The sequence below is a fragment of the Telmatherina bonti genome (assembly GCF_933228915.1).
Source record: "Telmatherina bonti genome assembly, chromosome: 6".
In the NCBI taxonomy this organism is placed as follows: domain Eukaryota; kingdom Metazoa; phylum Chordata; class Actinopteri; order Atheriniformes; family Telmatherinidae; genus Telmatherina; species Telmatherina bonti.
In genome coordinates, this window is record NC_136624.1 from 34,058,845 (window position 1) to 34,073,137 (window position 14,293).

The window sequence follows — 14,293 nt, forward strand, 5'->3', positions numbered from 1 at the left end:
TGTGGCGTTAACATTAAAAAATCAGGTAGTATTTCTGTTGTCAATTATGTAGAAAAAATTACAATAATGTTTTATGAACATTGTCCTGAAATGTCCTGTTTTATATAAATTTTGTACAATTTCAGATCTGTTTTTGGATTATATTGGTACAACATCAAGTTGACTTCACCTTGTCACTTCCATGATTTCATAGCCATGCTACAGCTAAACTGCCTTAAATCACACATCTCTGAAACATCTCTGGTCAGTATATTTGAATGTCGAAGATCACAGACCACCGTAGTTAACAAACCTTTTATACAATTCTAGTAAGTTCATATTAAATATAATTTTATAACAAGTCATAAACTTGCTTTATAAGCCTTTTGTCATTCTTATACAGCTAAATATCTGGTATCAGACTGATAATGAGCTGCAAGGTTTGTTAATTTGGCATCTTTGTTGATTTCTGGCAAAATAATGTGAAGATAAAGGCATAAATTTAAATATATTGTAACAGTGTAGGAGGATCATTAAAAATATATATTAGTGTTCAACTGAGTGTGCATTTAAACTATTTATCATTAACTAGAAAGTACCATGGTGCTAGATGCAGAGCTGTTTTTCTTTAGATGATTATCTTCTGCCCATAAGCTTTACTCAGTTTTCATTTAATTTAAATAGTTGGGTTTTGATGTTATGGACAAAAAATGAGGTGATTTTCATAGAAGAAGAAAAACAGAAAATAAGGTTTTTGGATTTTATTGCATTCTGGTGTTTATTTACAAACAGTACAAACCAATAACCAGGTTATTTTTTGTTACTACAAATATTTCAACTTCAAAACCCATAGAAATAATACATTCCCATCTATTTTTATTTCACAGTTGTGTACAGCATTGTGCTCTCTACAAACAACAGCTAGTACAGTTTTAAAACATAAATACGGCTGTTTGGCATATTTCAGATCACTCGTGTCAAATTCCTTCATCTCTATTACAACTTTGACCATATTGTTCATAAGCACTTATTTTCACCCTTCAGCTATTCAATCGATATGAAGGGTGGCACCTGTGGTCCTTGAGGGCTGCAGTTGTGCAAGTGTTTTCCCGCTGCAACACACCTGACTCAAATTAAAAGCTAATTAGCAGACTGGTACAGAGTTTAATGTCCAGTTCTGCTCCAGCCTGCTTATTAAGTCTGATGTAAATCAGGAGTGTTGCAGCAGGAAAACTGAACACTCTCAGGACTGCGGAGTTGCCCACCCTGATCTCAAACTCCAGTCCTCGAGGGTAGCTTTTCCGGCAGGTTTTCTTTGTCTACCTGGTCCAAAGGATCAAATAGTTTCTTCTTCACAATGATTCATTAATCTCAGGGAAATTATTGGAACAGGGAAACAATAAAAACCTGCGGGGAAGTGGCCCTCGTGGACTGCAGTTTGACACTCCTGCTATAACTAGAAAATATATCAGTGTTGTAAAAAACTGCTACAAGATGTTATTGATTTCCATTCATTTACTAAACAGTACAGGTGCAGTGTGGTTGCTAAATGCTGGACCAGTGGTGTTTTGTTCTCTTGATTTACAAATCATCCAGCTTTTCAGTCACAACATTTGATAAAATTTGAGACAAGATCGATTTCAGAGGGAATCCATCCCCATCGCCTCCACTGGCCTGGTTGTTATATCCTCTCCTCCTTCACTGGACACTCCTCACTCCGGCCAGACATACGTGTGTCTGCTGCTGCTTCTTCTTCTTTAGCTTCACTTTCTTCAACCAAAGTTTTATCTTTGACTTCAACAGGGCAGCATTGCTCTTTGTCATTGGTGTCAAACTTCTCATTCTTCTCTGTCATGGCACAAAGAGTTGTTTCCTCACTCCCATCTTCATCTGCCTCTATAACAGTGTCTTCGGAGCCGTGGCTGCTGGTGCTGCTGCAGGATAATGTATCTTCATCAACATGTTCCTTGGGCTCTTTTTGATCCGGCTGCATGTGTCCCATTTCTACACTGTCCTCTGAGACATCTTCATGCTTTGCCTCATCACAGACTAGCTTGTCAGAGCTCATGTCCACTGCCACATCTGGAGAGCTCAAGTTGTCGCTTACGTTGTCTGGATCCCACAGCTCACACATATCCTCCTCTTCATTCTCGGAATCAGGTGCTGTGTGTTTCCTTATGTGATTTACCACATCCCAAAGTGACTTTGGGTACTCAGGCTCTTCTTTGTGTGCAGCGGGGCAGCCAGGAGGAAGATTTTCCTCTTGGGGGAGAGGAGATGGATCGGTGAGAGAGCCAAACGAGAGGTGACTGGCTTCTTCACAACAGTCCAGCTGAAGAGAAGGAAGGTGAGTTTCAGCAATGCTGGGAGCAGCAGGACAGTCCGGGTTCTCATTCAAAAGAGAACCAAATTCTGTGTCTGACTCCAGAGGAAAAGATGGAAACTCAGAGAAAGAGAGCTCATCCAAGAGTGACGCCTCACAATCTGAAGCTGCAGGGAGAGGAGAGGATTCAGTTTGTGTGTTTGGATCTTGTGAGATTCCAATGTGGATTTGATTTTGAGGGATTATAGCTTCATTTTGGCAAAAATTACTGCTTTCATTCTCATCCATTTTGGCTGTCTGTATCATGGAGTCAGTGGGATCCACATTTGTGTCTATAGGTGTCTGTTCATCACTCACATTGCTCTCCTCTAAACATGTATCACATTCTGTTTGGACAAATTCAAGCTGCTGAGGCAAAACATCTGTGTCTCTAAAAGGCCTTTGTTCTTCTTCATCATCTGGATCCTTATCAGCGTCTTTTGTTTGTTGCTTGTCTGTGGGACAAGCAGCTTCAACTGAATGGTGAAATTTGGCTTTTTGCTGTGATATTGTGTCCTCTGTAACGTCTGTGGCCACAGACTCACAAGTTACCTCATTTATGGTTAGACACGATGCTTTACCCTCTTCAATCCCGTCCTCGGCACCAGACTCCACATTAGCAGGTTGAAACGTTAAATCAAGAGGAGGAGTAGGGCTTGGGAGATGTTCTGTATGAGGAGCAGACAGGGACAACGAGTCTGTTGATCCAGAGGGAAGAGGAGATGACAGCTGGTCCCTAGAAAAGACTAAAGTCTCAGGGTTAGAAGAGAGGTTTACAGTGCTAGTAAGTTCAACCAGCTCAGGATCAATGCCTCCCTCAATGCTTGACTCAAAGATGTTCCAAGGAAATTTTGAATCCAAAGGGGAAAGTGAAGAATTACAGAGGTCAGGAGGTTTAGAAGATATATCACAAATAAGCTGAGACTCGTGTTTACATGTTTCATTTGGGGATCGGAGCAGAGGACCTTGTGTGACTTCACTTTCAGGGGATGCTTTGTCTGTTTCAAGTTGGGAAGGAGAGTCTTTCTCTTTAGAGGCATCTACCACGCCTTCGGGGGATGCAGCGAAATCTTCACCATGTTCATGTGTCTCCAGACACACTGCGTCTTCTATCTGGGAGAGCTCCAAGTGACTCTGTGACTCTCCCTCCTCTGCTCTCAGCTCTGCAGGACATAAATCGAGCGCCGACTCTTTGTCTTTGGGTTTCTGCTTGGCAATGTTGTCGAGTAGAGAGATTCCAAGGATCCTTTCAGCACGTTCCTTCAAGGTTTCCCTTTCAGAAAGTGAAGATGGCTGCAAGCAGGGGGAAGAGACCTCACTTTGCCCCTTTTGTTCTTCTTGTTCCAAAAGCTTTAAGTCTAAACCAGTCTCACAGCTTTCATTCAGCTGCTCTGCATCTTGATCATTTGTCATATCTTGATTCAGCTGGCAGTTTAACTCAGAAGAAATGACTGTTTGATTATTAAATGGACTGGTTTCAGGATTTGCAATGGAGCCTAAATAGTGAACATGCTCTTTTTTGGGTGATGGAATCAGCTCCATTTTCACAACACTGGTTGAGTCAATAATAAGAGGATCCTTTGTGTCCTCCTCAATGTCCTCTGTCCTCATTTCAGTATCTACGGGGATGCAATTATTGTCAGCGGTATCATTTAGAAAAACATCTTTTTCACCAATGTTTGCTGTGATGCAGCTTGTTGGTGTTTCAGCCCTGCTTGTGGAACCAGGTTCCCTCCACAAAGGATACTTGCCAGACGAAGGCTGCACTGCCTGGCCTGCTTGTCTCCCAACTGTAGAATCACCATCATTAATATTTATATTTTTCTCCATAGAAACATTGTCTACTTCGTCTTTATTTGGAAGGCAAATGCCAGGCACCTCTTTCCCTGTGCAAGTTAGTGTCTCAACGTCTGCGAGTTTTCTCACATCAGAAGCACATGGCTGCTCTGTGAGTGTTGATGATCTGAAATCTACTTCATCAGCAAACTTGTGCATTTGACGGATCTCACTTGTGCCCTCTAGGTCTTGAGAAACCTCTCTTCTGTCTTGGCTTTGAATGTTAGTTTGGGAGGTGCAGAGCGGTAAAGACGGGGCTTCGGTGGCACCAGCTATTCGAGACACCAGGCAGAATATGGTCATCCCACCTGTCTTTTTGTTTAATCTGAATTTCCTTCCTTCAATGATCTTGGATGTTTTCTGGTTCATGTTTAAGTTCTGAACTGCTTGTGGATGTTGTAGAGCCAACACACCCTCAGTATGCATGTGTGTGTTCTGGGTATTGAAGGGACCGACCGTCTGTGTTGCACCTGTTTCCTGTCTGTGGTATTTCAGTCCTTCCACCTCTGGACAAGTTTTGCTTTCATCTTTCTCTTCCTTTCTCTTATCGTGCAACTCTTTGGGAAGTCCCTGCTTTCTGAGCATGGCCTGTGGCCAGGGGACTTGCCTCTTGCCACCCTGCTCTTGTGTGACGTGACTGTGTTGCATTACGGGTGAACATTTATGTGGGCTGTTGTAGGGTGGAGGAGCAATGTATCCAGGAGGATGGCTGAACAGCCTCCTCTGGTACCCGGTATTTTCCTTCATGTCCAGAGCGTTGCTTGCGTCAAGAGCAGGAGCTTGTGATGGATAGTAGTTTGGAGCTTGCTGTCTGCAACCTCTGTCCCACTGCCCAGATACTCTACTGTTTGGATTTTGTTGGACATGTTGTAGTGCCGTAACTTGAGGATCTGTCCCACTTCTGCCGTCCCTCTCCAGAGTTCGGCTGCTCTCCACCAGTCCCTGTGAGGCTCCCCGTAACTCTGCCTCTATGCGCCTCCTCCTCGGCAGTGAGTGACTATACCGTGCCGCCCAAGCCTCCAGCTCTCGAAAGCTACTGTCGCTCCTCTTGGCAGAAAACTCCCTGCTGTAACGGACAGGACTACCAGGCTCCCACCTCCTCTGATACCCCTCCCGCAGAAATCCTCTCTCATAGTCCCTCACAGCTCTGTGAGATGTTGCCCAGTCTTTGTCTCGGGCTTCATGTTGCTGATATTCTCCCATGTCCTGGTGGCTCTGAGCGTGGCGATCAAGAATAAAAGGGAAGTGGGAAGAAGAAGAGGAGGTCAACTCTGGGTCTGTCCAGTGGGTGTATTCCTGTTGCATTCCCCCTGCTCTTGATCCTGGTCCAGCCCAGTAGCTGGACTCCCTTCCCTGATCCTGCTGTTCTCCATAGTACACGGGATAGTGCGCTGCCTGATGTCTGTCATGATGGCTGGAAATAAAATGGCAGAAGCATGTGTGAGCAAATCCTGTATTTGAGATGAAAAGAAATACAACTTATCAGATGCTGAACCTCGGACATTTTATTGCCTTCTGAAATGTATTTCAACAATTTGAGTTTGATGCCAGCAACGTATTTCAGACAATCTGTGACAAGGCGATGTTAAGCACTGTTAACATGTTGGAAACTGAGGAAACCAGTTGCTGTAGTTTTGAGCATGTTTTCAAATTCTTGTTTCATATAGTACTCAACTATTTAGGATCTCCTTTGTTGTATTTCAGCTTTATAAAGTTTCCAATGTTGTCACTGTGTGATAGGTCAGCATGGCAGACTCTGTCTGTGATGGAGTAAGGCTGTTGTAATAATGCAGAATTTGATTTGCTGCTGTCTTGCTGAAACAAGCAAGAACTTCCCAGTAAAGATGCCACCTGAATGCCCCAATATGTTGCTCCAAAACCTGGACATTTATGTGCCTATTTTTACTTGTCACAATGTTATTCACAGATGTGCTAGTACATCACTGAGCCATCTCCAAACGACCACAAAATCAGGTTTTTAAATGCAAGTTGAGGAAAACCTGATGATCTTACTGCTTTGTAGGATCAATGATTTTCATCTGCAATTCTGTATTTTATTTAATCTTCAATACGTTTGTGTCCAAACAGAATAGTGACATAATATTTTTGGCCATTCAGTATTTATTTGTACTTTTGCCTTTTTTTGGATTCATCTTTTAATCATGTGATTTAGATGATGAATTGAACGGTTTGCCCACACCATCTTAACCAGAGTGATTAACCCCTCCTCATTTTTACCTTATTACTGACCCAAGTGCTTGTTTTCTTTCTTTTTTCATTTTTTGTTTTTAAGCATCTATTTCAAAATATAAAAAATGTTTAAAGCCATATCTTTTCTTAGTTTCAATATTTGATATTTCATCTCTTTACTGTTTATATTTATATGAAGATTAACCAATTGGCAGAAAAAAAAAATCAGTGATAATAAATTTTAATTTTTGATAAAAAAAAACTAAACAAAACATGTAACCCAAAGCAAGCGTTTGTAATCCCATTACCCGGGGTAGGAAATCAAATAAAGAAATTGAATATCGGGATTTTTGGCTTCACCATTTTTTGTCTAATAAAAATAATTCATGATAAAGTTTTTGTCCTTTTTATTGTTTTTATTAATCTTTTTACCTGTCTTCTTGGGTATTATAGCAGCAGAATGATGGTCTGGCTACTGTGATGTTTTTTCCTAATTGATATCAAGAAAAACGACGAGCAAAAAAAGTTTTGTACATTTTTTTGTTTGTTTTTAGTCTACAAAAATCCGCAATATCAAAGAATTATGAGAATCGCAAATTTAAATAGAATCAGCACCCAAAAAATTGGAATTGAATTGAATCGGGACGAAAGTATATTGTCAGACTCCTACCCACTTCATTTTCAAATTTGGACCATTTCACTATTATCATCAATTTATTAACTGATGCCTCAACCATTTATCAAAAGCATTTATTCTTCTTCCTCTTTTCATTGTCCAAAGGAAAAGAAAAGGTTATTTTTAAAGGGCAGAAACTTGAAAAGAAAATGTTTAAATGAAATCATGTTAGTTGCCTGAAATTTAAATAGTAAAAGTTATAAAAAGGATGAGCAATATTTGTAGTTATTCAAATCCTTTAGCTGAACTTCATGGGTGGCTAGCCTACACAACAAAACAGAAAACATGCAGCTGGCTTTCCTCTGGCAAGCATCTCGTCCGCAAGAAGCCGATTGTCAACGCTGTTAATGTAAATTTGTTTAAAAAGTAAATTAGATGCTTATTCTTTTATCATAATCTGACTAAAATTATCTTATTTAACTCACCTGTGTGGCCAATTTCTCCCAGGAATAGTACTAAACCTGGAGTTTAGGTGGGGCTGTCCCTGATTCTCAGACCAGAACTCCATCATTTGGTCTCATTTGCAGATCTGAAGCGTGACAACAAGAGATGTTTTAATCAAGAATTTAAGAGAAGCTTTAACACAAGACTGCAATATTATTTTAACAGCATAATGCGACAAATGCAAGATTTTCCTGAATTAACAAAAACTTCTTGAAGAATATTTCCAGGAATTCCAAAATAAAAGGTCTTCATATATAAGAAGACATTAACACCTTCCTACCTTCTGAGATTGTTTTCTAATTCTGGTCCCTGCTGCTCATGAAGTGACATGAAGTCTAATGAATTCCAAACAGGACAACGTGTTTTAAGAGGATGTTGGTTTTCAGTCCCCCTCCCACTCTTTTAACACACACACGTGCACACAACACACACCACTGAAAAGCCATCCTCCTTTCATGCAGCCAATTTAAATACCACTGCAGTTTTGAAAAGGACATTTCAGAAACAATCTCTGGCAAATTTGACCTAAAACAAAACTGAAATTAAAACGATATACATATATATGTATATATCAGTACATATATGTATATATTTCAAATTGTTAAACTTTGTCTGAACAATGGTTTTTGTATTTGTTGTTTTACTGCAGTTAAAGAGAAGAAGCCAAAGTAAAAATTTGTTTTAACTGGACAGATAATGGAAAATGGATATAATCAAAACAGCAACACCAACTAGCAGCTCACAGCTTTTATTACTTTGTCCATGAAGTGGTAAATATCAACAAAACCAGAGATTTGCACGTTGCACGACTGTCGCGTGGGAGGTGCTGGGCCGGCATGATGGCAAGCAGACTGAGCATGGAGATAGGGATCTGTTGTTTTGTCGGCTGAATTGTAGCAGAGGGAGTGATGGGCAGCAGTCGGGTCGTCTCCCATTCTTTAAAACTCTCCAGCGTAACAAACAGGCTTTCCTTCTCTGAACAGAAAGTCTGTACATCAGCAGAGTGCAGGAGAGAGGGGATGAAGAACAGACAGCAGGGTGCAGGGATGGCAATCTGTTGCTGTTTGACAGAATAGTTTGGGGTGGGATGTACAGTATTTTGTTTTAGGTTTTATGTAACAGTAAAGCAATGCTTTGCTGAGTAGCAATAAGCTGTACATCCAAAAATAAATGCTGATGGAAATTAAAACATGGTTTATCATTGCAAAGTAGAATTCAAAATGCCAAATGTTTCTTGGCAATAAATCTCATTCTTTTTGAAATGGTGCCGTAGTGATGAGGAAAATTCATTTGTGGGGCGAGACACAGTTGAGTATGTGGGTTGTGATTCTGAAAAGCTGCGATACCACACAGCTCACTGTTGACTCTGGTTTTTTTGTGTTGCCGGTTGAATCTGATGATTAAAGTCCTAAGAACCAGGTCTTACAAATGTGGCACCATAAACATATTTATTGTGATAAATTTACACAAAACAATGTAAATTCTGTAAGTGAAGAAAGTCATGTTCAGAGTTTTGATTATATTTGGACAGGATTTAAAATGTCGGGACAGACAGGATTATACATGTATACACTCATCATATACATCTTTTTATATATAATCTATGGTATCCACTCACACACCACATGTTTTATTTTGATGGCCCAGAAGGTTTCAAATTGTATTTAATGACTCATGGTTTCATTTCTTTCTGTCAGGCACAATGATTTACTGGAAATGGAAGCTTTTTAGTGTCAAAATAAAGAAAAGGGTTCGTTGGACATCATGGCAACATGTTTGTGTTTGAGAGTCCAGCAACGTAGAAAACATTGCAGTTATTTTGGATATGGGTGCGAATTAAAGAAGAGCAACTTTCTTCAAGAAAGGAAAAAAATTCAGTGATTTAAACCTTCTTAGTTTAGTTTTTAGATCTATTTATTTATTTATTAATAATAAAAGGAGGTGATGTTTCATCTTTCTCACACTGTACAATGTAACACTGTACACTTTGTTTTGATATTCCTCCATTTTTAACATCTCTCCATTGGCTCCCTGTTAAATCCAGGATAAAGTTAAAAAATTCTTCTTCTCACATAAGATCTCTGCATGACCAAGCTCTATTATATACATATAATGGAGCTTGGTCATGCAGAGTGAATATGTAATATACAGTATGGAATATCTTTAACGTGTCAAAGATCTTCCATACTGTATCTTCCAAACAGCACTTGGCTCTCAGACTGAAGGTCTATTTGCGGTTTCAGAGTCTCTAAGAGTACGATGGGATGAAGAGCCTTCGGCTATCAGGCTCCTCCCTTATGGAACCAGCTCCCAGTTTGGATTCAGGAGCCAGACACCCTTTCTACCTTTAGGATCATGTTTAAGACTTAATAAATCTTATAACCGGTCGGTGGGTGGAGGTGAATTGGGAGTGGAGGGTCTCGCCATTCCTTGTATGCTGTCATCATCCCATGATGCACAGAACACTTCCTTTTCATCCCTTATATTCCATATAGAAACATATGACATCCTTAAGATATTTCTTTTCTTTCTGCAGGCGCTGCTGGATAAAAGTTGCAGTCCGTGTTGGTCTCTCTTTCCTGTCCTCTCCACCCCGATGGAGGAAGATCACGGTCCTCGCTGAGCTGGGTTCTGCTTGAGGTTTTTCCCTTTCCACTGTCGCCTCGTGCAGCTCAGGATGGGGGATTGCATTCAAGTTAATATTCAATGCAATCTGTTGGTATTTCCTTAATTAGGCTATTTATTATGAATCGGCTCAAACTGATGTGTCTAGAAAGTGCCATGAGAGAACATTGTTGTGAAGTGATGCAATATAAAGCTGAACTGATCGATGTAATTTGATTTTAATCTATTTACAACTAAGGAAATTGGTCAAGTTCGTCAAACTAAAACTACTTCAGTTTTGTGTTACTCACGCAAATGAACACAAACTTTTAGTCTACAGTCAGTGTGAAACAAACTAATTGTACAGATAGTTTATAGATGGCTAACAGATCATTTAACCAATTAATAAAAAAAAGAAAAAAGGAAGAATTTTCTGTTTAACTGAACTGAAACTTTTTCTTCCCACCAGATTTAAGAGGATTTAGAGAACCTCTAAAAACACACAAAACAAATATCAAGATACAACAAAATCTCCACAACTTTGCATTAACTTGTATTACATTAAAACCTTTATTAAAGACATGAACATAACAGAAAATCAAAGATAAATGTATAAAATAGCCAACATAAATATATAAATAGATCTGTTAATGGAGCTTGACCTTCTTTATTGTTGGATAAAAATGCAGCCAAAGACACTTTACGGTTGTGTAGCAGGATGTCTCTCCCATCATGGTTCTGCTTTTACAGTTGCTTTGTAGATATGATTATTTTGTTTCTCATCACGTTGCACCAGCTCCACATTAAATCTGTTTGGTAGATAATCATCGTAGAACCGAGGAGTCCCATGTTCTTTGCGCATCTTGGATGACAGATACACCGTGGTTTCCTGTCTGCACAGATGAACTAATGTTTCCACTAACAGTGGGTATGTATCTGGGAGGTAAATTATATCTGCACAAAGCACCAGATCCCAGTCCGAAGGGAAATTTAGATGGTTTTCACCCCATGATAGAGGGAGGACAGTGGGCGGAGCAGAGGGCCAGCCACAGGAGGGCATGTTAGCAGAAACATTGGCCTGAAGCTGAGGAAGAGCCAGAGGGAGGTCTGTCAGCATCACATCTGCACCTGAAATAAATAATATTCCAAAAGCTGTTTATAAAACTCTTAGATCAAACACAGGCATTAAAGACAAATCCTTACAAGAGTTAAATTATTCTTTCTTGACATTTGTCTACATTGAAACACTGGTGTCATTTAAACTACCGAATAAAACTGCAGAGTTTAGGTGCAGAAAAATGTTTTCTGTACGATACTCGAGCTCAAACACAAACAACCAAACCATGAAGCAGACGTATGAACATTAACTCCTTAAATTCCTTCTATTAAAACATCACATGTGCCTCGTGATGGTTGGTTATTGTGTTTCAGTGGTCATTTTCTCTTTCATGGTTGTTTTACATCAGTGCATAATCATTTTGCAATTCTGAAGTAATTCTGCATTCTTTGCAATATGTTTTGTATTTCTTTGTTGCCATTTTCTTACGAAGCATTCATCAATTATGATTATTTTATCCATTTGTCCAATTCATTTTGTGGTTTTTATGTGGCATCTTGTGTTCAGTACATGTTTTGTCTATGTTTAACTGAGGAAATTTTACATTGCTTCATGGTAATTTTATAACCAGAATAATTACAAATATTCTGTTCTTGTTTAAATGTGTGTGAACTATTTGTTTATTTCACTGTTTTTTTTTTTTTTTTAATCTTAATTCGTCTTTTTTGCTGCAAGTGGTCATTTTGTGTTGAAAAAAGCATTTGTTGGGCTTGTACACGGCACAAGAAAAATTGGGTGCTGCACGAAGCATCCTTGAATTTTTAGCGCTGTAAAGAAACTTGACTGGGGTTATTTGATTGTTCTATTCAAATAAAAAAGGATCATCACCACTTTGGAGACATGTATAAGGACAAACTAAGGCCCAAATCCTTTATGTTGACAATATATTCAAGTAACAAACATCTGTCAAACTTATGATTCAAGTATCTTTTAGTGTGCAGCTGTCATCACAGAGACCAAATATTAATATTTTAGTCTGACACTTTTGTTTGCAACGTTATTCAACTGTTTTGTCTGTTAGAGTTCAGCGAAAAGCACAGAAGAAAAACAGAGGATTTGGCTTCATGGCACACGACCGAGTGAACTGAGGGTAAACCAAGTTTATATTATGGCCCTTAAAGCTGAGTGATACTGGAAACTTTGGTATCGATCCAATACCAAGTAAATCCAAGTATCGCCAATACCAATACTTATTGTTTGCAATCTAAAATGTAATTCTTTTTTCTTTAATTTAGATAATTATAAAAATTACATTTGTCAAACAACATATTTTATTAGCAATCTAAATGGCAGACCAGAACATTTTTAAATGCATATTTTGTTGTTTTTTTTCTTTTTTTGGGGGGGGGGGGGGGGGGGGGGGGGGGGGGGTAAACAATGTAGAAAAATAACTTTTTCCCTTTTACCACACAAACAATTGTTTGCATGAGAAAAGTAAGTGCAACAGTGCAAATTAGCTTAACAAAACCCAGTATTGGTTGGCTCATTCACATTCTGTAGCTTTTCAACCCCAAAGCCATCTGCAAGAAAAATATCAAAATCTTGTTGGTGTCGATCGATACAGACATTAATAGTGTAATAATACTGAAATAAATAAACAAAAATAACAAAGGAAATAAAAGTACAATCTAGCATGCTTTAAAAAAAAAAAAAAAAAAAAAAAACTTCCACAGCTGACATACCAAGACGAGCTGCCAAAATCCCAACTAAACCAGTTCCTGCTCCCAGCTCTATAATGCGTTGTCCTTTCATCTCCACTGACTGATCCTCCAAATAACGACATAGATGTAAAGCCTGTACACACACACACACACACACACACACACACACACACACACACACACACACACACACACACACACACAAATACATATTACACAGATACAACAAAATCTCCACAAAGCACCGGATCAACAGCATCAGCTCTTACAGCTTCCCACACCGGCGCAGCCACGCCGAGGTCGGCGCCGAACACCTGCCGTATCTTCAGCTCCTCACCCATTAAATTATACACAGTCTCCTGAGAAAACGTCTCAGCAAACAGGCAGTCCTCGGCGGGGAACGGGTCGTCTTCCTCCCCAGCAGCATTCATCCCTGATGCTGAATGAAAGCGGTTTCAGTGGAGATGACAGCTGATGAGCAGCCTGGCTTCAGTCGTCGCTTTCCAGGTCACGTTAAACGCAAACAGTGTTTCCGGGTTAGATAACGTCACAAGTTGGGTCAGCTGCAACCCAGTTCACACTCTGCAGACAGTTTACAAGGTCCACCTGTCTGACAGCAGTTCAGTGCCTACAGCCACGTAGACATGGTCCAAATGACTTGTTGAAGTTCGGACAGAGTATAAAAATGAAGAGGAAAATGGATTAAAGTTATAGATTCTGGTTATTGTCACCAGACAGGCTGCTCTGAGTATTTCTGAACCTGCTCAACAAACATATCTAGAGTTTACAAAGAAAAAGAGAAAATGTCCAATAAGCAGCAGCTGTCAGAGGATGGAAAGACTGGTTGGAGAAAAGTTACTAAAATAATCACTAGTTACATCTAAGGTATGCAGAATACCATCTCCAGCAGCAGAAGACCACACCAAATGCTACATTTCACACCTATACCAAACCTTTACCTGGTCTGATGAGTCTCAGTATAATCTGCCACATTAAGGTGATAGACTGATTGCTGTTAACTTAATGAAAGCATGGATTTATCCTGCCTTGTGTTAGTTCAGTATGAAAATGTGGGGGATATTTTCTTGTGAGACTTACTCCCAACTGAGCATGGTTTAAAAGCTACAACTTACCAGTTTACCATCTCCAGATGCCTACTTCCAGCAAGACAACACACCATGCCACAAAACTAAAATAATAATCTCACACTGGACTTTGAACATGACTTCACTGTACTCTAATTGCCTCCAACAGAGAACCATGTGGATGTGGTGGAACAGATCATTCTCAGCTTTTCCACTGAGTCCTTGGCTGCATCAAATCTGCTGCAACTGTGAGACGATACCGCGTCAATCTAGACTGAAATCTGAGGAACATTTCCAACACTGTGTTGAATCTGTCTCACAAAGGTGTCATCTTTGCAC

General features: G+C 39.6%; 1 protein-coding gene across 1 annotated transcript; it reads right to left on the reverse strand.

Moving 5' to 3' along the window:
- Positions 1-10,749: 10,749 nt before the first annotated feature.
- On the reverse strand, positions 10,750-13,347 carry LOC306757005 (EEF1A lysine methyltransferase 3-like). The gene is made up of 3 exons (XM_079241969.1): positions 13,139-13,347; positions 12,891-13,002; positions 10,750-11,219 (listed from the first exon to the last, which is right to left on the reverse strand). The coding sequence occupies exons 1-3, from the start codon at positions 13,298-13,300 to the stop codon at positions 10,822-10,824; spliced, it is 672 nt and encodes a 223-aa protein (XP_079098095.1). The 5' UTR covers positions 13,301-13,347; the 3' UTR covers positions 10,750-10,821.
- Positions 13,348-14,293: the final 946 nt, after the last annotated feature.

Bases quoted from the DNA above. Each gene is read 5' to 3' on its own strand.
- LOC306757005 (XM_079241969.1), bottom strand. From the start codon at position 13,300: ATGAATGCTGCTGGGGAGGAAGACGACCCGTTCCCCGCCGAGGACTGC. The intron at 13,003-13,138 runs GTAAGAGCTGAT...GTGTGTGTACAG, and splicing joins CTGCGCCGGTGTGGGAAGCT to GCTTTACATCTATGTCGTTA. The intron at 11,220-12,890 runs GTATGTCAGCTG...TATTTATTTCAG, and splicing joins GATTTTGGCAGCTCGTCTTG to GTGCAGATGTGATGCTGACA.